General features: G+C 43.6%; 1 protein-coding gene across 1 annotated transcript in view; it reads left to right on the top strand.

Moving 5' to 3' along the window:
* The first annotated feature begins 213 nt into the window (after positions 1–213).
* Positions 214–22,499, top strand: part of LOC124710446 (odorant receptor 43a-like) — a 59,611-nt gene continuing 37,325 nt past the window's right edge. The window contains exon 1 of the mRNA XM_047240929.1: positions 214–680. Within this exon, the coding sequence (XP_047096885.1) occupies positions 214–680 (467 nt within the window). The remainder of the gene's footprint in view (positions 681–22,499) is intronic.

Raw genomic sequence — 22,499 nt, 5'->3', positions numbered from 1 at the left:
GCCTGCAGTTTCTGATTGCGACTCGAAAAATTACTTTTTAGATGCAATAAAGTAAAACTGGCTGCATGACTCTTTCGTTGTGCACATGTAAACCACACTAACAGCGGTACTAAATTTTTTTCTCTGTATTTTAACTTTTTGTAGTGTAGTAACTGACATTTTCGAAGAAGAACAAAGAGATGTGGTGAACGCTCTGTTGTGCAGGTGTCGACGATGGTGGCCTCCGTCGGCTGGCTGGGGGCCCCTCTCGTGTCCCGCGCACTGCTCGCAGCCTCAGGCGAGTCCGGGGAAGTCCCGCGCAAACTGCCGCTGCCTGTCTGGCTGCCCCTGGACGTCCAGGCGTCGCCCACCTACGAGATACTCTACCTCTTAGAGGCCTACACCACCACGCTCACTGGTCTCGTCACCCTCTGTATAGATGTCCTCTTCATTAGACTCATGCTCATGGTCACCGCCGAGCTTGAAGTTCTGAACTACAATGTTTCGACTATGGCAAAGGGGCGTGAAAAAAATTCAGACGATCTATATAACCATGGTCATAAACAGAATATGGAGACCCAGGACTTTTACAGGAGAGATAGAGCACTTCAGATGGCTGAAACAGTCTACAAACATGGCTCTAATTTCCAGTTGTACCAAGAATTAGTGACCAACGTTCGCCATCATCTGATTATCCTCAGGTTAGTAGTGCATACTTAAGCATTTGTTGCTTTCGAAAAATTATTTGAACCACCTCATCGATTAGCGCATTAATTTGATTTAGAAACTAGCCACTTCCGTCTGCACTTAGCTATCCATTACAAAGTGTGTATTAGTTCTCAGTATGACTGATAAATGGTATACATTTTGGTCGCCAACCGAGTTCTTTCTTCCATGTATCTGTATGATATCTCTACGACTGCCCGTTTTGTCTCCTTAAGAAATTGTCATACATACTCATTGACTAAACTGTAACCTGACTATATGGTGGTATCACGTCCCTGTTTACAATCGAGATCGGCACCCGATGCCCACTATACCTTCTGATACTCTTTTCTTTTTCAGAGGTCGCACCGACATTCCGTGAAACGCAAGTTCTCTCAATATTTACCAGCTCTAGTAGGTCTTAATAAATTAAGCGCAAACCCGAGGCCTTGTTTGAATGAAACCTCCATCACAGTTTACTAGGTATTCCAACATCTTTATTTCGATAGTTACGCAGTCACAGAATTTTGGCGTTTTCACCGTGACACTAGTCCCACAATACTTCGTTTAGTGATTATACAGGGTGGTCCATTGATCGTGACCGGGCCAAATATCTCACGAAATAAGCGTCAAACGAAAAACCTACAAAGAACGAAACTTGTCTAGCTTGAAGGGGGAAACCAGATGGCGCTATGGTTGGCCCCTAGATGGCGCTGCCATAGGTCAAACGGATATCAACTGCGTTTTTTAAAATAGGAACCCCCATTTTTAATTACATATTCGTGTAGTACGTAAAGAAATATGAATGTTTTCGTTGGACCACTTTTTTCGCTTTGTCATAGATGGCGCTGTAATAGTCACATACATTTGGCTCACAATTTTAGACGAACAGTTGGTAACAGGTAGGTTTTTTAAAGTAAAATACACAACGTTGGTACGTTTGAACATTTCGGTTGTTCCAATGTGACTTGGATTGTTTTTAGAGAAGAAGACCAGACAGCGAGGTCATCGGTCTCATCGGACTAGGGAAGGACGGGGAAGGAAGTCGGCCATGTCCTTTCACAGGAACCGTCCCGGCATTTGCCTGGAGCGATTTAGGGAAATCACGGAAAACCTAAATCAGGATGGCCGGACGCGGGACTGAACCGTCATCCTCCCGAATGCAAGTCCAGTGTGCTAACCACTGCGCCACCTCGCTCGGTGTTCCAATGTGATAGATGTACCTTTGTGAACTTATCATTTCTGAGAACGCATGCTGTTACAGCGTGATTACCTGTAAATACCACATTAGTGCAATAAATGCTCAAAATGATGTCCGTCAACGTCAGTGCATTTGGCAATACGTGTAACGACATTCCCCTCAACTGCGAGCAGTTCGCCTTTCGTAATGTTCGCACATGCATTGACAATGCGCTGATGCATGTTATCAGGCGTTGTCGGTGGATCACGATAGCAAATATGCTTCAACTTTCTCCACAGAAAGAAATCCGGGGACGTCAGATCCGGTTAACGTGCGGGCCTTGGTATGGTGCTTCGACGACCAATCCACCTGTCATGAAATATGCTATTCAATACCGCTTCAACCGCAAGCGAGCTATGTGCCGGACATCCATCATGTTGGAAGTACATCGCCATTCTGTCATGCAGTGAAACATCTTGTAGTAACATCGATAGAACATTACGTAGGAAATCAGCATACATTGCACCATTTAGATTGCCATCGATAAAATGGGGGCCAATTGTCCTTCCTCCCATAATGTGGCACCATACATTAACCCGCCAACATCGATGATGTTCCACTTGTCGCAGCCATCGTGGATTTTCCGTTGCCCAATAGTGCATATTATGCAGGTTTACGATACCGCTGTTGATGAATGACGCTTCGTCGCTAAATAGAACGCGTGCAAAAAATCTTTCATCGTATCGTAATTTCTCTTGTACCCAGTGGCAGAACTGTTCAAGACGTTCAAAGTCGTCGCCATGCAATTTCTCGTGCATAGAAATATGGTACGGGTGCAATCGATGTTGATGTAACATTCTAAACACCGTCGTTTTTTAGATTCCCGATTGTCTGCAACCGATGTGCGGATTAGCCGCGGCAGCAGGTAAAACACCTACATGGGCATCATCATTTGTTGACGTTTCACATGTAGCTGAACACTTCCTGTTTCCTTAAATAAAGTAACTATCCGGCGAACGGTCCGGGCATTAGATGGTATCGTCTAGGATACCGAGCAGTATACATAGCACACGCCCTTTGGGCATTTTGATCTCAATAGCCATAATGGTTCAAATGGCTCTGAGCACTATGGGACTTAACATCTGAGGTCATCAGTTCCCTAGAACTTAGAACTACTTAAACCTAACTAACCTAACGACACCACACACATCCATGTCCGAGGCAGGATTCGAACCTACGACCGTAGCGGTCGCGCGTTTCCAGACTGAAGCACCTAGAACCGCTCGGTCACACCGGCCGGCTCATAATAGCCATACGTCAACACGATATCGACCTTGATAAACGGGCCACTTTAACACGGTTAATGTGTCACGAAACAAATACCGTCCGCCCTGGCGGAATGTTACGTGATACCACGTACTTATACGTTTGTGACTACTACAGTGCCATCTACCACAAAGCGAAAGAAGTGGTCCAGCCAAAACATTCATATTTCTTTATTTACTCCACGAATATATAATTAAAAAATGGGGTTCCTATTTAAAAGAAACGCAGTTGATATCCGTTTGATGTATGGCGGCGCCATCTAGCGGGCCAACCATAGCGCCATCTGGTTTCCCCCTTCAAGCTAGACGAGTTTCGTTCTTTGTAGTTTTTTCGTTTGATGCTTATTTCGTGAGGTATTTGGCCGGGTCACTATCAATGGACCACCTTGTATACAAGGCAGTACTCGGAGATTGCTGATTTGCTCTGCTGTTTTAGCAGGTATGTCACTGACATACCTTGCACCTTGTCTGTTCTCTTTTAATAGTTGCCCCCTGTAAAACATGCCATACAAAACCGGTTCTGGAGACTTAGATTGTGTTTAATAGTACAAAGAAGACTTTTTAAGCTGCGTGGTCTGGGGTGCCTTGCAACGGTTCGCACAGCTTCCCCCAATGGAAGTTAGAGTCCTTCCCCGGCCATGGGTGTGTGTGTTGTCCTTAGTGTAACTTAGTTTAAGTTAGATTAAGTAGTGTGTAAGCCTAGCTACTGATGACCTCAGCTGTTTGGTACCATAGGAACTTACCACCACCACCACAAAAGACTTTTTATCTATGTTGACGGCAGTGAGACACTCTGGATGCCAACCAAGCAGATCAGTTGAAGCTGAGCATTTTCTAAATTATAATCATGATTGGAAACAATGAGTCCAGTATCACGGTGCAAAGTTGTTGAGCCAGTGTAATTATGGAGCAAATCCAAATAAAAGTACACCACTTGAGAAGCTTAGATTTAAACAACACTTGGTGCTGGGCATTAAGTTTATTAAGATTTCGCCAGTATGGCACCAGGGCGATTTCTGAGCCAAAATGCTGACTTAGCATCTGTCAGCAATTTTCTGCCGGTGTCATATTACATCTGATGCAGTTGTGCATGTCAGATTCAAGGTCATCGCCTCCTTTCCCACTCCCCTACCCTTCATCACTTTACTCTCGCCCGATAGATGTAATTCAAAGGGAACGTCATCAGCAGGGATCAGGTAAAAACCAGGAGAAGACTGAAAAGTATGTATTTTATGCATCAATTATTAATATTATTGTTGTTATTAACATATTATTTTTTTAGCAATGTAACAAATCCCAGGTGAAATGCAGCAGCAACCCACAGATGCTGTCCCATATTTACCAGACCTGCTGTCATGCGACTATTCTGTAAAACCACTGGAGCTTCCTCCGCTTGCTGAACCTCAGTTAAATCCAATAAGAGAACTGTCATCCGCCACAGCATATAATTTCACTTCTAGTGGATCTTAACATGTGGATACAGGCCTAGCACCCAACAGTAACTTTGAAGTAGTTATGGAAGTAGAAAAATATCAATCTATTGGCACTAAAGTGCAGTACTCATGGTATGAGTGGGATTTTCTGCACAGAGTTAGGGGGTACTTTGATATGAAGATGATGACAGATTATGATCCATCTCATACATCAACTGAGATTCAATTGTTTGGGAGGAGGGATTCAGTAGTGGGTATGCATGGAGACACTGTGCTTGAATTAACTTCAGGGGACATGTGCATTTACACAAAACATTCAAGTGTTATTAATTAGAATGCTCATGCTGTGGGTTACTGATTGGCACAGATGGAATGAGGCATCGTTGTCCATATATAGGAGGTGCAAACTTAGATTTTATAGCATATTTGCTCAGAAATAGTGTAAATATGAAACAATTAGAGCACTGTATAAATACATGCATTCCCCCAGTGGGCAAGTGTATAACTGGGGACTCTGAAGTATCAAGCCAATTAAACTCATGGATGACATTCCTATGTATCTTGTGGCACACATTGGACTGAATGCCTTAGAGTCTGAATTTAAAGCATATAGAAAACAACTGTTCAGAAATATTGCTCACCACAGTGAGTTTAGAGAATGCATGTATATGTAAATAAAAACAAATACAATTTTTTTTCTTATTGCTCTATCCCAATCCTCATCTTTATCTTATGGTTGAAATGTACATATACGTATCAGGAGGCAATGCTGATCTGCATGAGTTATCCCTCACCTCATCTCACCATCACCACTTCTGCTATACACCATCATGTGTGTGCAGCCATCGACATGTGAGGCTGCAGCTGGCAAGAGCCACCTGAGTTGGTAGAGGTAACCACATCTCAGCACTCAGTGGGTGCCACAGGCCAGCTTAACTCTGCTGACTGGCAGGTTTCATCTTGTCCTAGAGACTGTAGTCAGCATTCAAAATATGAATAAAAAAAGGCATAGTCACAGTGGCGATTACATATATTATTGTTTTAAAAAACAATCTTTTTTTACATCACTCACATAGCAGTTTAACAGTAGGAGGGCCATCAGTTTGGCATTGCGCATTTACATTACAATGCTTAAATCAAAGTTCGTTCATATAATGAAGCACATTGCCCCTAAACAATCACAGAATCTAGTTAAATCTGTGTGAGATATCATACAGCAAAAATATGAGTTCTGTATTCAAACTATAGGATCTTTGGGATCTTTCTCCTAGTTTTCTACAAATGTCTAAACACAAACATGTGATAAGTAATAATGTAACCCTCTTCTGTGAAACTGTAGTCCTCCAGCTGAATCACCGTGTCATATTTAGGGATAATTAGTTCAAGTATATATGGGTTAATGCCACACATGAGTTTACAATGATTTATTATTATGATAATATAATTATCGCTGTGCCTTTAGTACCACTGATTGAGACATCATGCTAATTATTCTTTTAATAGTTGCATACACTGCTGCTAAAAAATATTAACAGCTATCAGTTTATGGGTTCACCTACTTGTATGGGAACCCTCAAAGGGTGATCCTGATGATGTTTCACTGCCAGTGAAGATGAATGTAGCCACAACAAGTATAGTTTTAACTAATAATTATTTTTTCTTTATAGCTGTGGCAAATTCATCAACTTGTCTGGTGTGCATGTAATGCTATTCGTATCTGTTACAGCTTAAAGAAGAGTGCTGGAAAACGCGACAGCATGGACGTGATTCGAATCATGAGTGGTGGTATCAGAAAAGCATCGATGCAGTGATGTCAAAGTGACAATATCTCTAAATGAGCGGAATCGTCTGTGCAGTATGTCAATGTAGATTTCTGCTTTATTCAACAGAAACACTCTCACCCCTCCATGATTCTAGGGGCTCATACAGTAGGAGAGTTCCCATGAATAAATAGGTGAACTCAACTATTTATCAGGAGACAGGGGACTCATCTACAGGCACACACTTTTAAAAACAGCTGCAGCACAGCAACCATGTATCCATCAATGACATTAGAGAACATGGAGATGGGTTATAATACTCATCACCCATCAGAAGAAACCATCGCTCATTTCTATGATTCATGATGAACATCAGTGCTAGTACATGAAGAAATGAATGATCTAGACTTGGGTATAGAAGTACGATCCTACTTCTGTGTCATCATATTCTGTGCCATATGTAAGAGTTTATAAAAAAGAAAGTGTAGGGATTAGGTCGTTTTTGTAAAATAACAATGATATAGCAAAAAAAGGAAGTAATGGTTTACCAACAGTCTTATGACTTATATACACAGATACTTCTTTCTATATTTAAGAAATAACGACTTTTTTTGAAACTAAAAGACTAATAGAACTTTATAACCCATTTAATCATATACAATATTTTACATTTCATTCTATACATATTTTTTAACTAATAGAGAATTTGTATACCCATTTAATCGTATGCAATATTGACAGTTTTAATGATTTCTTTCTTTCGAATTGGTTTCTATAACCGGTATACGGCCGCATCTGGGGAAAGAAAAAAGTTAGATAAGTTTATTGCACTTATTTTTTTGAGAGACATGTATGAATTGTCACTTTTATCTTCATTAAGGTATGTAAAATACGATATTTCATAACCATGACATGATTCAGGAGTACGCTGTGAGATATATGTTGATGAAATTGCAGTTTTATAAAATGATTCGCACTCCTGATGGCAGTAAAGATTAAGAACATCAAAATCGATCTACGCTACAATAGTGTTCTTAGACCACGAATAGAAGAGTTCGTACTGACATCATAGTACTAACCATTATCACTCCTTGTCGATGATTGGGTGCACTGTGTCTCACACTCGCCAGAGGCATCATCTCCTGGATGACTCTCACAGTTTTTAATTTCTTGAAATATTCTCATTATAACTGCTCATAGTTAGTTTGTATGTGAGACATCCTGCTTAACTCCGCAGGGCAGAACAGGTAGTTGGAATTGTGGAAAGGGGCCAAAAGGGGGCTGTCAGTTACACTCAAACATAACTTTATTTAGTTGTCCAAACAATACGGCAAATATTTTTGAACTTAGCTATCAGCTGAATAGGCCACACTATCTTATGCCTTAAGGGCACAACCACTTAAATTTAAAGCCATTAACTTAACATTCAGGCTCAGAATATTTAGAAGGCAGAAGGCCTCACGTAAGTAAGTTATATAACTTGGCTGAAGGCCCAGCAAATATAACACTTGAAAAGCAAACAAGTTTAATTTAAAGACAGCTGAAGGCCCGTGATTTAAGACTGCAGGTAAAATTAATTAAAAAAAACACAAGGCAGAAGGTCTTATCTTCAATTAGGCTGGAGGCCCCGCACAGTCTGATACTCGAAAGACAAGAACTTTAATTTAAAAACGGCTGAAGGCCGATTACTTAAAACAACTAAAATAACTTTTAGTAGGCAGAAGGCCCAAAGCTTTATCTTTAAAAAAATATTTTGCGCAGGCTGAAGGCCCAAACAATGCAATACTTGACAAGTAAGGAACTTTCAATTTTACAGTGGCTGAAGGCACATTATTAAAAACCCAATTAAAAGCATACAAATTCAAACCATCGGCTATAAGCCATTAAAATACTCAATCAAACACCAATAAGAACAGGCGGTATAGCCAGCGGCGCTCAGAACTTTCGGGGGTCGGTCTGCACTTGAAATATTAACATTCATTTAGGGGAGACAGGCTGTCGGCCAAATATATCCAATCTGCTGGCAACTCAACCGACAGTCAATGGACCCACCGACAGGACGACTTGCTTTCCACCCGACCAGCGCACAATGAACTCTAAAGCCAAAACGTAAAAGGCGTAGCAGCCCACAAACAAGTGTGCATAAGCTGTCAAAACTACACATATGTGTTTGACAGTGACAACACAGTGAGGAAAGAACACTGCCTAAAGTTTACGTCAGCGGCCAGGGCAGGTAACTGGAACGCTAACGGCCACAAGGCTGAAAATTCCGCTGGTGCACTTGGACTTCAAATAACCAAAATACAGTTAAACTCCTCTGGATGGAGGCCAAACTTTCGCCAACTCGATCACTTGCTGTTGCTCACGGGAATACCCCCAACAGCCAACCATAAAAAAAAAATGGTTCAAATGGCTCTGAGCACTATGCGACTTAACTTCTGAGGTCATCAGTCGCCTAGAGCTTAGAACTAATTAAACCTAACTAACCTAAGGACATCATACACATCCATGCCCGAGACAGGATTCGAACCTGCGACCGTAGCAGTCGTTCGGTTCCAGACTGTAGCGTCTAGAACCGCTCGGCCACACCGGCCGGCCCAACGATAAAAACCAATGGCACAATGTGAACAGTCTGGCTTCGGTAATTAAATCACCAATCAACTTTGACATCCTGGGTCGGTGAGCCGCGAACCCCGTAGCAATAGGAACAGCTCCCACACACTCCGACATGACGTAAAGGCTGCAAACGGCCCCAGCCCACTGCGTCGTGTGGAGATTTCCTGGCTGCTCCACACTAACCGACCGACTCACTGCTAGTGCGCTGACAGTCTCACAATATCGTTTTTTCCTGCACTCCAGTTGTGTTCCACCCACACTTTTTATTTCTTGTCGTCTCCTGTTATGTGGTTTTATTAATATCAATGATATTTTTTTCCTCCAAAGTGATGTGTTTATTCAGTTGTTATCTGTAATATTGTAGGTTGCTGAGAGCTGTCCACCCATTTGTCGGTCTCTCCATTGCCGGAAGTATCATCATTTGCTACTATTGTTTTATATATTTTTATGCAGTGTAGATAAAAAATAAAGTTTTGTAGTTTAAATTCATTCTTTTTTATTTCCTCCACAACATCAGCAACACTTAGATCTGCGTTTAATATGATTGCTAGGAGACTAGAATGGTACCATTTCCCATAGAGAGGGAGCAATACTGTGACATATTAGGAGAAACTGGTACGGAGGTGACAGAAACATAAGAAATACATTTAAAGCAGAATTAGTCAACTATTGCAACTGCTTCATGGATTAGCAGCTTAAGGATTTGGATATTATCAGGGGGTATAATAATAATGTAACTGTAAACAGCAATACCATCAAATATGTGACATATGCTCCATGATTATGACTAAGCAGACGGTGTGCACAACAGATTTAAATCATTCCATATTAAAGATTTCGAATATGAAAACTCATATGTAATGCTACAGCTGTAACTCGATTCTCCTGTAGCAGTAGAAAAAGAAATATATGATACCACTGGGACAGGGAGAGTAGTGTATGCAACCTCTCTTTTTCCAAGTGTTCTAACGGTATTTGCATTATACTTCGGACTTTGAACAGATTTATGGTTACATAGTCATCTTACAAACCCAAAAAGTACCCTGATACACATGTTCCTGAACAAAGAATATAACATCAAGCACTGTTAAGTCACATAATAATAATAATAATAATAATAATAATAATAATATGTAGAATGAAATTTAACACAAGGGTGAATATTACTTACCAAAATTCTGTGTAGGTGCTGTGGTGTGCAGAACAACTATGGAGTAAATGACTGGTCCATCCAGCAAGAGGTGTTAAAAAGTGCTCCACACATCTTAATGCACTTGTCAACACGTAAGATGTGTGTTGTGTTGCACATTGAACATCATCTTGGCGGGCTTTAATGTGGGCAATAGCATCAGTAATGCAATAAAAAAGTTCTTCATGTGTATCCACCTTCATATCATGCAGATCCCCCTGTAACCAACCCTATGAAGCCTAATGTGTTTAAATCAGTTGATCTGGCAAGCCAGTTAAGGTGTCTGCTGTGGCCAATACACTGTTGACAAATTATGTTATTCAGATACTGGGATACTTGTCCAGTACTGTGAATTGGCGATCCATCATGTTGCAGGTACATTTACTGTCATTGCTTTATGTCACATCTTCCAAAAGTGCAGGTACATCTTCTGTCAGGAAATGTGTATATGATGCAGCTGTCAGGCGATTTGGCGGGAACACAGGCCCTACCACCAGGTCATCAATCTTACACATCAAATGTTCACTGAGAACATAACTTGAAATCTTGTTTCCCTAATGTCATTTGGGTTCTCCATCATCCATGTGTGACAACTGCAGGGTTCATGATATCATTACATGTAAATGCAACCTCGTGTGTAAATGAAGTGTATTGCATTATGTCTCTGTGTACTGTCAAACAATCACAAAATTGTCACCCAGCTGAAGATGTTGCATAGGATGTTTTGTGTTGTCTCATTGTCATTGGAGGCTTGTACCATGGAAAGCTAGGAGAGGATGTTGCTTGGTGGCTGGTATCCTTTTTCTACAACACAACTGCACACATGTATTAGCAGGGTTCTTTATTAACATAAACAGAGCTGGTGTTGTGGTACAAGCCCTTCCGTAATAGTCCACGTTTGCCCCACAGCTAGTGAAGTACAAGTCCCGCTAGGCAGTCTACACTGGTCGATAAGTGCTGACTGAGACTGAGACTCTGTCTGTGGCTGCAAGACACTCGACTCAGTGACTGACTGAGCCCCCCGGTCCGCGGCAGCGATCTAAATAGTAGCGGTCGAGAGGGCGTTGATTGCGAGTCTCTATTTGGTCTCTCTCCTGAAGGGCATGTTGCTTGCGCCTACCACCAATCTTCTCGCAACCTCTTTGCTACCCTGTGTGCTGGCGACAGCTTACGGTAGCACATTCTTCCCCTCCGAATGCTGCACTTTTGTCATGTAGTGAGGCTGCGAACGACAATGAGGAGGGAGACAGGACACAAGACGTAGAGATGAGCCAGGAGCCGTAGCTGTGGAGGACGGCCTACTCCCGACCGTACCCCATCATCTGGCTTTTGAGGCAATAGGGAAATTCTCCGGAAAACTGCAGCCAGGGCACACGTCCAGGCCTGATGGCGATATCAGGTCCAGGCCCACGGGGCTGGCGAGTGGGGACGTCGTGGGCGACGGCGCATCGTCCATCTGCACCTGCGAACACTTGCGAAGGCCGCGCGGCCCTGGAAGGCCGTGAATTTGGGTGAAGAAAAGCAGCAGAATGACTTGCGCGAATTTGGTTCTGGTGGCAGTGCTGCAAACCATCGGGACCTGCGATTAAGTACACAAAAGAGCCAAAGAGTTCCTGGATCACGCCTCTTTCCCAACGCCCACGTTTGCCACAAACCCTAAAAACAACAAGATCGCTTGGCCCAAAGAGATACTTGCAGACCATTGGCATCTCTGGATGCTGCGGTGGGTGTAGCAAGTGTAGCAGGGTCCGATGGCGGCGGCCGTGCACAAGTTCCCCTGGTGGCGGTCCGTCTTGTGTTTGGCAGCCACGGGAGGCGAGAAAGAGTTGCAGCGCCTGTTCCTGTATGTGGGTGGCGCGAAGCGTGGTCATCTGTTGTTTAAAAGTGCGTACGAAGCGTTCTGCTGCTCCGTTGGGCTTCGGATGAAAGGGAGCACATGTTAGATGACGAATGCCATTTCGTTCACAAACCTGTTCAAAATAAAGTGAAGTGAACTGAGATCCATTGTCCGACAAAAGTACTTCTGGCAAACCTTCTATGCAAAATATGTAGGACAATGCTTCAATGGGTGGTAGGGACAGAGCATCGAGTGACATTATACTGAGTGCACTATCCGAAAATTACCTCGAGGAATTAAACAGAGAACCGACTCGTGGAGATAACATCTTGGACCTACTGATAACAAACAGACCCGAACTTTTCGACTCTGTATGTACAGAACAGGGAATCAGTGATCATAAGGCCGTTGCAGCATCCCTGAATATGGAAGTTAATAGGAATATAAAAAAAAGGGAGGAAGGTTTATCTGTTTAGCAAGAGTAATAGAAGGCAGATATCAGACTACCTAACAGATCAAAACGAAAATTTCTGTTTCGACACTGACAATGTTGAGTGTTTATGGAAAAAGTTCAAGGCAATCGTAAAATGCGTTTTAGACAGGTACGTGCCGAGTAAAACTGTGAGGGACGGGAAAAACCCACCGTGGTACAACAACAAAGTTAGGAAACTACTGCGAAAGCAAAGAGAGCTAAACTCCAAGTTTAAACGCAGCCAAAACCTCTCAGACAAACAGAAGCTAAACGATGTCAAAGTTAGCGTAAGGAGGGCTATGCGTGAAGCGTTCATTGAATTCGAAAGTAAAATTCTATGTACCGACTTGACAGAAAATCCTAGGAAGTTCTGGTCTTACGTTAAATCAGTAAGTGGCTCGAAACAGCATATCCAGACACTACGGGATGATGATGGCATTGAAACAGAGGATGACACGCGTAAAGCTGAAACACTAAACACCTTTTTCCAAAGCTGTTTCACAGAGGAAGACCGCACTGCAGTTCCTTCTCTAAATCCTCGCACAAACGAAAAAATGGCTGACATCGAAATAAGTGTCCAAGGAATAGAAAAGCAACTGGAATCACTCAATAGAGGAAAGTCCACTGGACCTGATGGGATACCAATTCGATTCTACACAGAGTACGCGAAAGAACTTGCCCCCCTTCTAACAGCCGTGTACCGCAAGTCTCTAGAGGAACGGAGGGTTCCAAATGATTGGAAAAGAGCACAGGTAGTCCCAGTCTTCAAGAAGGGTCGTCGAGTAGATGCGCAAAACTATAGACCTATATCTCTGACGTCGATCTCTTGTAGAATTTTAGAACATGTTTTTTGCTCGCGTATCATGTCATTTCTGGAAACCCAGAATCTACTATGTAGGAATCAACATGGATTCCGGAAACAGCGATCGTGTGAGACCCAACTCGCTTTATTTGTTCATGAGACCCAGAAAATATTAGATACAGGCTCCCAGGTAGATGCTATTTTTCTTGACTTCCGGAAGGCGTTCGATACAGTTCCGCACTGTCGCCTGATAAACAAAGTAAGAGCCTACGGAATATCAGACCAGCTGTGTGGCTGGATTGAAGAGTTTTTAGCAAACAGAACACAGCATGTTGTTATCAATGGAGAGACGTCTACAGACGTTAAAGTAACCTCTGGCGTGCCACAGGGGAGTGTTATGGGACCATTGCTTTTCACAATATATATAAATGACCTAGTAGATAGTGTCGGAAGTTCCATGCGGCTTTTCGCGGATGATGCTGTAGTATACAGAGAAGTTGCAGCATTAGAAAATTGTAGCGAAATGCAGGAAGATCTGCAGCGGATAGGCACTTGGTGCAGGGAGTGGCAACTGACCCTTAACATAGACAAATGTAATGTATTGCAAATACATAGAAAGAAGGATCCTTTATTGTATGATTATATGATAGCGGAACAAACACTGGTAGCAGTTACTTCTGTAAAATATCTGGGAGTATGCGTGCGGAACGATTTGAAGTGGAATGATCATATAAAATTAATTGTTGGTAAGGCGGGTACCAGGTTGAGATTCATTGGGAGAGTGCTTAGAAAATGTAGTCCATCAACAAAGGAGGTGGCTTACAAAACACTCGTTCGACCTATACTTGAGTATTGCTCATCAGTGTGGGATCCGTACCAGATCGGTCTGACGGAGGAGATAGAGAAGATCCAAAGAAGAGCGGCGCGTTTCGTCACAGGGTTATTTGGTAACCGTGATAGCGTTACGGAGATGTTTAGCAAACTCAAGTGGCAGACTCTGCAAGAGAGGCGCTCTGTATTGCGGTGTAGATTGCTCGCCAGGTTTCGAGAGGGTGCGTTTCTGGATGAGGTATCGAATATATTGCTTCCCCCTACTTATACCTCCCGAGGAGATCACGAATGTAAAATTAGAGAGATTAGAGCACGCACGGAGGCTTTCAGACAGTCGTTCTTCCCGCGAACCATACGCGACTGGAACAGGAAAGGGAGGTAATGACAGTGGCACGTAAAGTGCCCTCCGCCACACACCGTTGGGTGGCTTGCGGAGTATCAGTGTAGATGTAGATGTAGATGCTGCTACATGATGTGGTAGAGTTCATGGACACCTCAAATGGAACTTGCTAAAAGAGTCTACCACTATGAGCCAACGGGTGTTCCAGAATGGTCTTGCAAAATCTACGTGCACTCGCTGCCATGGTGATTGAGTTTTAGGCCAAACTGAGAATGCTGGTAGCGGAGTGGATTGGTTTTCCGCACAGCCTCGACACTGTGGTGTCATCTGTTCAATGTGGGCATCCATACCCTGCCAATTATAGTGCCGGTGCACTGTTTAGGTGGCTACGGTCGCAGGTTCGAATCCTGCCTCGGACATGGATGTGTGTGATGCCCTTAGGTTAGTTAGGTTTAAGCAGTTCTAAGTTCTAGGGGACTGAGGACCTCAGATGTTGAGTCCCATAGTGCTCAGAGCCATTTGAACCATTTAAACACCCTGTTGAATTGATAGGGTATGCCGACAAGCAAACTATCGGCGCACAATTGAGTTCTGGATACTGTTTAATGAACGAGGCCAAGACTGCGAATGTAATGCAACAAAATCTTGAGATCTGGGTCTGCTTTTGCGGCGTGTGCTATTTTTCTGTAGTGGTAAGGGAAAAGATTCCAGTAATTCTGAGTCCTGCGCATCGATTAGGCAACATGATGCGGCAGAGGCATTAAAATCATAGTCTAGACCAATCAGAAGGCGAGATAGCCCGTCTGCATTGCCATGCTTTTCCGTATGTCTGTACACAGTTTCATACCGATACTGCGAAAGCAACAGAGTCGAGCGTTGCAATTTTTGAGCTATGCGTGTAGGAACCAGCTTTGAACGATGTAGTAAGGACTAAATAGAACTTGCGACCATACAAATACTGACGTAATTTGGTCACACCATACCCAATAGCGAGAGGTTCTTTTTCTATTTGAGAATAATTACATTGAGTTTGAGTTAACAACTTGAGGCAAAAATAATAGCTCTATCTAGTGCAACAATTCTGTGCGAAAGCACAGCGCCGATTCCGTCGGAAGAATCGTCGACTTGCGGAACTACTGGCTTGGCAGGATCAAAATGCAGTAAACATCTGTCAGCGAGCAAAGCATTTTTGAGTTTCTGAAATGCGTCTTGACAGTCTTTAGTCAACGCAAAAGGCACATTTTTGCGACGCAACCCATGCAATGGAGCCGCGATTGAGCGGTATTCGGTATGAAACGAAGTAGTGTATCATTTTACCTAGTACTGACTGCAATTTAGATAAATTGTGAGGAACTGGCAGGTCACGGATTGCAACCACATGAGACTGTAGGGGGTGCATACCCTGACTGTTTATCACCTGACCTAAGTACAGTAGTTCAGTTTGAAAAAAGTCGCACTTTTAGAAATGACGCTTGAGTCCTGCTTCTGACAGCATTCGAAAAAGAGCATGTAAACTGGCATTGTGTTCCTCTGGTGTACGATCTAAGACGACAATATCGACAAGGTAGTTTGAACAAAATGGCACTTTTGCAGTCAGCTGTTCCAAGTAACGTTGAAAAATAGCAGGCAGGGAGACAGTGCCGAAGGACAAACGCAAATACCTAAACATTCCGAAGTGTGAATTTACAACGAACACTCTCTGCGATTCTTCATTAAATGGAATTTCCAAGTAGGCATCACGCAAATCTATCTTATAATAGTAATGTCCTACACCAAGCCTATCCATGAGTTCCTCAGGGCGAAGTGACGTATACGTGTCAACTACTGTCTGTGAGTTGATTGCAGATTTGAAGTCAACACAAATGGTAATGCGACCAGAAGACTTGGGCAACAAAACGAGAGGACTTGCCCACTGACTTGCTTGAATGGGAGCGATCACACCATTATCTTGCAGTTCTTTCAATTCACTGGCTACTTTTTCTCTTAAAACAACTGGAACGGGACGGACTCGAAAAAACTCAAGCTGTGCATTGTCTTTCAATGTAACCTGCCCTACAAAGTTATTAGCGTTTCCCATTCCTCATGAAAATAGCTCAGGAAATTCTTTAAGCAAGCTAGCGACACTGTCTTTTGGAGTAAAAGCTGATGTGGACAATACCTTCTCGTAGATGCTAATCAAAGATGCTAATGAAAGGCATCAAAACCTAAAATGTTCTCACTGCCTCTGGATTTCAACACAATAATATTCCTAGTGTAAGATTTGTATTTTACAGGCAAGCTACACTGTCCAAGCACTGGAATTTCCTGTCTGTTGTAAGCAAAAAATGGTTCAAATGGCTCTGAGCACTATGGGACTTAAAATCTTAGGTCATCAGTCCCCTAGAACTTTTAACTACTTAAACCTAACTAACCTAAGGACATAACACACATCCATGCCCGAGGCAGGATTCGAACCTGCGACCGTAGCAGTCCCGCGGTTCCGGACTGCAGCGCCTAGAACCGCACGGCTTGTTGTAAGCAGTGATGTGCTTGCTAGATTTAGAACGGCGTGGTGAGCCTAAGTGTTCGTACGTGGCGTGATTAAGCAAAGTCACTGAGGCACCTGTGTGTAACTGAAAGATCACCAGACGGCTAGCAGTTCGTAAGGAGACAAATAGTTTGTTAGAACGTCGTTGCACAGCACTAGGGCGAGAAGGAGCCACAACCTTAATCTTATTTTTGCCAGAACCTGATGTAGGTTTGGGAAACACAACTTTCATTGCATGTACACGATACTGTTTTTTCTGGGATCGAGCGAAATTGGCGTTTTTGTGCCGTTGCAAACGAACCGCTTGGACATTTCTTTTTTTTTCCACAGGTGTATTACGTTGCGTCCTGTCTTTTATGGCGAGCAAAACATCTAGGGCAAGACTTCGCTAAGTTCACATGCCTGTTTACCTGCCTACGTGGCTGTCCGTGTTGCTGTGTACGTGCTCGTTCTTGTGGTTGCTTGGGACGGTCGCGAGCAAGGGTCGACTCGACCCGACAAATCGGGGCCTTGTCAAACTTATCGGCCGTTATGGCTCCCCGAGTCGTATTCTGTAAGATTTGCAATACCCGTAGATGTGATGGATCAGGGTTCTGTTACCCTATTCTACTATCCGGGACGTTGAATGTTATTGCATCTATGATCATTAAATCACTAAAAGTTGCCGTAATTACAATTAAATTTACACTTCCTCGTCATGCCCGTTAGTTCTGTGTACCACTGACGGTACGCCTGTTTGGGCTTTTCCTGCAAGTGAAAAAACTAATATCTGGCTGGTCATAATACTTGGTTAATGCAACGATTACTCCGTCATAACTGAGACGCTGTTGGAAATACTTTTAGTATTAATCTCAACAATCGAAAGAAAGTATTGTAACATTGCCTGCCCGGTTGGCCGTGCGGTCTAACCCAAGGCATTCCGGGCGGGCCGGCCGGAGTGGCCGTGCGGTTCTAGGCACTACCGTCTGGAGCCGAGCGACCGCTACGGTCGCTGGTTCGAATCCTACCTCGGGCATGGATGTGTGTGATGTCCTTATGTTAATTACGTTTAATTAGTTCTAAGTTCTAGGCGACTGATGACCTCAGAAGTTAAGTCGCATGGTGCTCAGAGCCATTTGAACCATTTGAACTTTCCGGGCGGGAAGGAGCGCTGGTCCCCGACACGAATCCGCCCGGAGGTTTTGTGTCGAGGTCCGGTGAGCCGGCCAGTCTGTGGATGGTTTTTAAATGGCTCAAATGGCTCTGAGCACTATGGGACTCAACTGCTGAGGTCATTAGTCCCCTAGAACTTAGAACTAGTTAAACCTAACTAACCTAAGGACATCACAAACATCCATGCCCGAGGCAGGATTCGAACCTACGACCATAGCGGTCTTGCGGTTCCAGACTGCAGCGCCTTTAACCGCACGTCCACTTCGGCCGGCAGGATGGTTTTTAGGCGGGTTTCCATCTGCCTCGGCAAATGCGGGCTGGTTCCCCTTATTCCGCCCCAGCTACACTGTGTCGGCGATTGCTGCGCAAACAAGTTCTCCACGTATGCGTACACCACCATTACTACCACGCAAATATAGAGGTTACACTCGTCTGGTGTGAGACGTTCCCTGGGGGATCCACCGGTGCGGGGCGGCAGAGCGGTGAAGTGGACTGCGGTAGTCGTGGGGTTGCGGACCACTGCGGCTGCGGCGGGGACGGAGCCTCCCCGTCGTTTCTAGGTCCCCGGTTAACATAACATAACATAACATTGTAACATTAGAGTACCTTGAACTCGATGAACTTCACAATGTACTTGGAGGAACTGTGTCAAGTATTCAAGCCATTCATTTTGGGTGTCACTGAAATGCCATAACGGTAGTATGCTGGTCGGCAGCACTTTTGGACTGATTTCTTCATCTGTTGTGCGCCGGCCAGTTGTACAGCCAGTAGTTGTTGTTTCATCCCCAGTAAGCCAGCAATTTGTTGGATCTGAAACACACACACACATACACACACACACACACACACACACACACACAAATGCACGCACGCAACTCACACACATATGACTACAGTCTCTGACAACTGAAATTAGAGACTGTGGTCACATGTGCGCGGGCGCGCTTTTTTGTGTGTGTGTGTGTGTGTGATCTATTTTTGACAAAGGGCTTGGGCCGAAAGCTTATTTTATGACAAATTTTTGTGGTACCTATCTGCAACTCAGCATCTCTACAACTATCCTTTTCATAATACTGCTAAATTCTATCCTGGGTTTTCCATTGTTTTATTTGGTTAAAAGCTTGAAATCTCTTGCATCTTGTTGTCCGATGTGACAGCTTTCCTTTATTTAGTGGTCATAGTTATTATGATGCTTTGAAATTAAGAAACTTACGGCACTGAATTTGGAGAGCTTGCAGCAAAAAACATGGTCTCTTTACGTCCAGGGACTGTAGGTCTTATGTTAACCTGAAAACTGTGTGTTAGACCCATCACATTGGCCATCTGCGGCTGAGGTGCGGTGGCAGGGGGTGGAGGGGGCGGAGTAGTCATGGTTTACACAAATACGTTATAGCTAAAATCCAAGTGAAGCCTCTGAAAAGAGAAATTTGATTAATTCTGTGCCCCCCCCCCCCCCCTGGAATACATGCAACAACACAAAAACACATTAGCAAATAGAAATGAGCACCCCTGCAAGCTAGAAAGAAGAGAACCAAGCAAAATCTCCACTGATTTATACCCGTCGCCAGTTTTTTGTGTCGTCTCGTCGTCAGTGTAGGCTTGTACCATGGGAAGCAAAGAGACGATGTAGTTTGGTGGCCGGTATCCGCGTTCTATAACACATCTGCACGCATGTATTAACATGGTTCTTTATTACCATAAACAGGGAGCTACTTAACATAGGCCCGGTGCGGCAAGAGCTCTTCCGTAATAGACCACGTTAGCCTCACTGTTGGGTGAAGTACAAGGTGACTCGACTCGGTGACTCACTGGATGACTGAACGGGGTCTCCGGTTCGTGGTCGAGAGGGCGTTGGCGTTGCATTGCTTACGAGTCACTATTTGGCCTCTCTCCTGATAGGTGCGTTGACTGTGTCTACTATCGATCTTCTTGCAACCTCTTTGCCGCCCGGCGAGGGCGACAGCTTACTCCAGCAGAGATTGCACATGGAATGGGTACAATCCCTCGGAATGTAACATACGCCACAGCTGCGTTTGTAGGATATCGAGATGATGGCTACTGCGCTGTGTACTGTTGACGCAACTTCGTTGTACCATTGCCGGCCGAAGTGGCCGTGCGGTTAAAGGCGCTGCAGTCTAGAACCGCAAGACCGCTACGGTCGCAGGTTCGAATCCTGCCTCGGGCATGGATGTTTGTGATGTCCTTAGGTTAGTTAGGTTTAACTAGTTCTAAGTTCTAGGGGACTAATGACCTCAGCAGTTGAGTCCCATAGTGCTCAGAGCCATTTGAACCATTTTTTTGTTGTACCATTGCAATAATGTCTTTCCTTAGTTGAGTGGGCGGCCTCACATTCTGTTGTTATGCATACACTGGGTAGTATCCTGAATTCATGTAAGGTTTGAAAAATCCTAAGAAGTACCCTTGCACAGGTGGTTCGTGGGTCAGGGAAACGTCACTGGTATTCTGTCAATGCCGCACAGGCACTGCTATTACAGTACCTCTACATAAAAAAACATGTCTGTGTGTTCTGCGGAGGTGAATGCATGCAGCATGTTGGTATTCATGTACACAATAGACTTGCTCAGTTAAACAACACTCAAGCACGACACGCACATGGCCTCACATCTGGTCACTGATCCAACGCACATTTTCCCACTGGGTACACCTGCAGATGTTGCCTTGGTACAACACCATAGTGCTGCTGTCTGTTGTAGAACCCCTACATCTTTTGTAGGAAGGATCAGTCATTTGTCCCACTATTATACCGCCCGCCATCGAGCCAATAAAGAATTTCGTTAAGTTGTATTCACATTTCTTGTCATAAACATTCATGGATGTGTGTAGTCTTCATCCTGGCCCTGTTCTGTAATGATCGAAAATCAGACACATGTCTATAGGACTCTTTCAGTTTATTTTCACATTTTGAATCACCTCACAAATTATGTGACATTCCGGCTTAATGACCCTATATATATACATATACGTGAATTCAATAGACATGATGCACACTATAATGCGTTTAAATACAATACATGTGTTAATCAAAACATACAAAATCAATTATTTTCGAAATACTGTCACATGATAGATGGACTGTACTTGAGGTGAAAAAAAAATGACTGTACTTCAAATTATAATTTCAGTTATCAGTTCTTGACACACGCACACACACATGCACACGCACGCACGCACGCACACACACACACACACACACACACACACACACACACACACACAGGGTGTTCATTTTAACTAAAATGCTGAAAACTACACAACAGATCAAAAGAATTTATAATTCCAATTTATTTGTCACGAGAGTGGACATCGAATGATACCACATTGGACCCCCTATCCCACCCCATGCTTGGGTGTCGGAAGCCAACTTTGAAATCTTTAATGGGAGCCCTCGTTTCCTAGTGCAGATTACTATTCTACGGAAAAATCTACATATGTTTCGACTGAAGCATTTTCTTCGTACCACCGTAATTTACAACATGCTACTGAATGGGCCTTGAATATCTCCGACATATCGAACAGCGGACTACTTGTCGGATCACCGTGGATGTCTAGTGAACTATGGCGTATCATAACGGACAGAGCGCTGTGACCAGAGCTCATATATTGTACGGACATAAAACAGATAGCAGCCACGGAAGAAAAAAAAACTTAAATGATCTTGATTTGCGTACAATGTGGAAGAAAATTGGAGGCTGCTCCTGCCTTGTGTGCTAAGCGTTTTCCAGAGAAAGCTCACTCTCGTTCGTTCTTTTACAGGTTTTTGAACACCCTTACATCTGATGGTAGTGTACAGACCGGAGAAAGGAAACGATGCAAACGTGTTGCAGGATAAGTTAATGAAACAGTTGTACTATTGGCAATGCACCAAAACTCTCCAGTAATTGCCCGGAAATTACAGCGTGATGCCGTATATCCGTAGGTAGTATTATCACAGTATTGCACCGTCATAAGTATCCCTCCTCCCCCACATTGTTACTGTATCAAGAACTTCATAACAGCATTTTCCACAACCGGTAGTGTTTTGTGAATGGGCTCATCAAAAGGTGCGAACGACCACCACATTCTCTGGTGCGGTACTATTTTCCGATGAGTCTACATCCACAAACCATGGTAGCGTTAACAGGAATAAGATGCATTACTAGAGTGTAGAATTACAGAAAGTTGACCACCAACGTCCTTGGCTGGTTAACGTATGATGTGGCATCATGGAGAACAAACTCCTTAATCCATATTTTATCGATGACACGGAGAATGGACAACGTACGTGGTTTCAGCATGACGGTTGCCAAGCGCATTACGCAACTGAAACAAAGGAGGTATTAGACCGTGTTTA

The sequence above is a fragment of the Schistocerca piceifrons genome, chromosome 1, assembly GCF_021461385.2.
Source record: "Schistocerca piceifrons isolate TAMUIC-IGC-003096 chromosome 1, iqSchPice1.1, whole genome shotgun sequence".
NCBI lineage: Eukaryota > Metazoa > Arthropoda > Insecta > Orthoptera > Acrididae > Schistocerca > Schistocerca piceifrons.
Note: the sequence above shows the minus strand (reverse complement) of the source record. Positions and strands in the feature narration are given on the sequence as shown.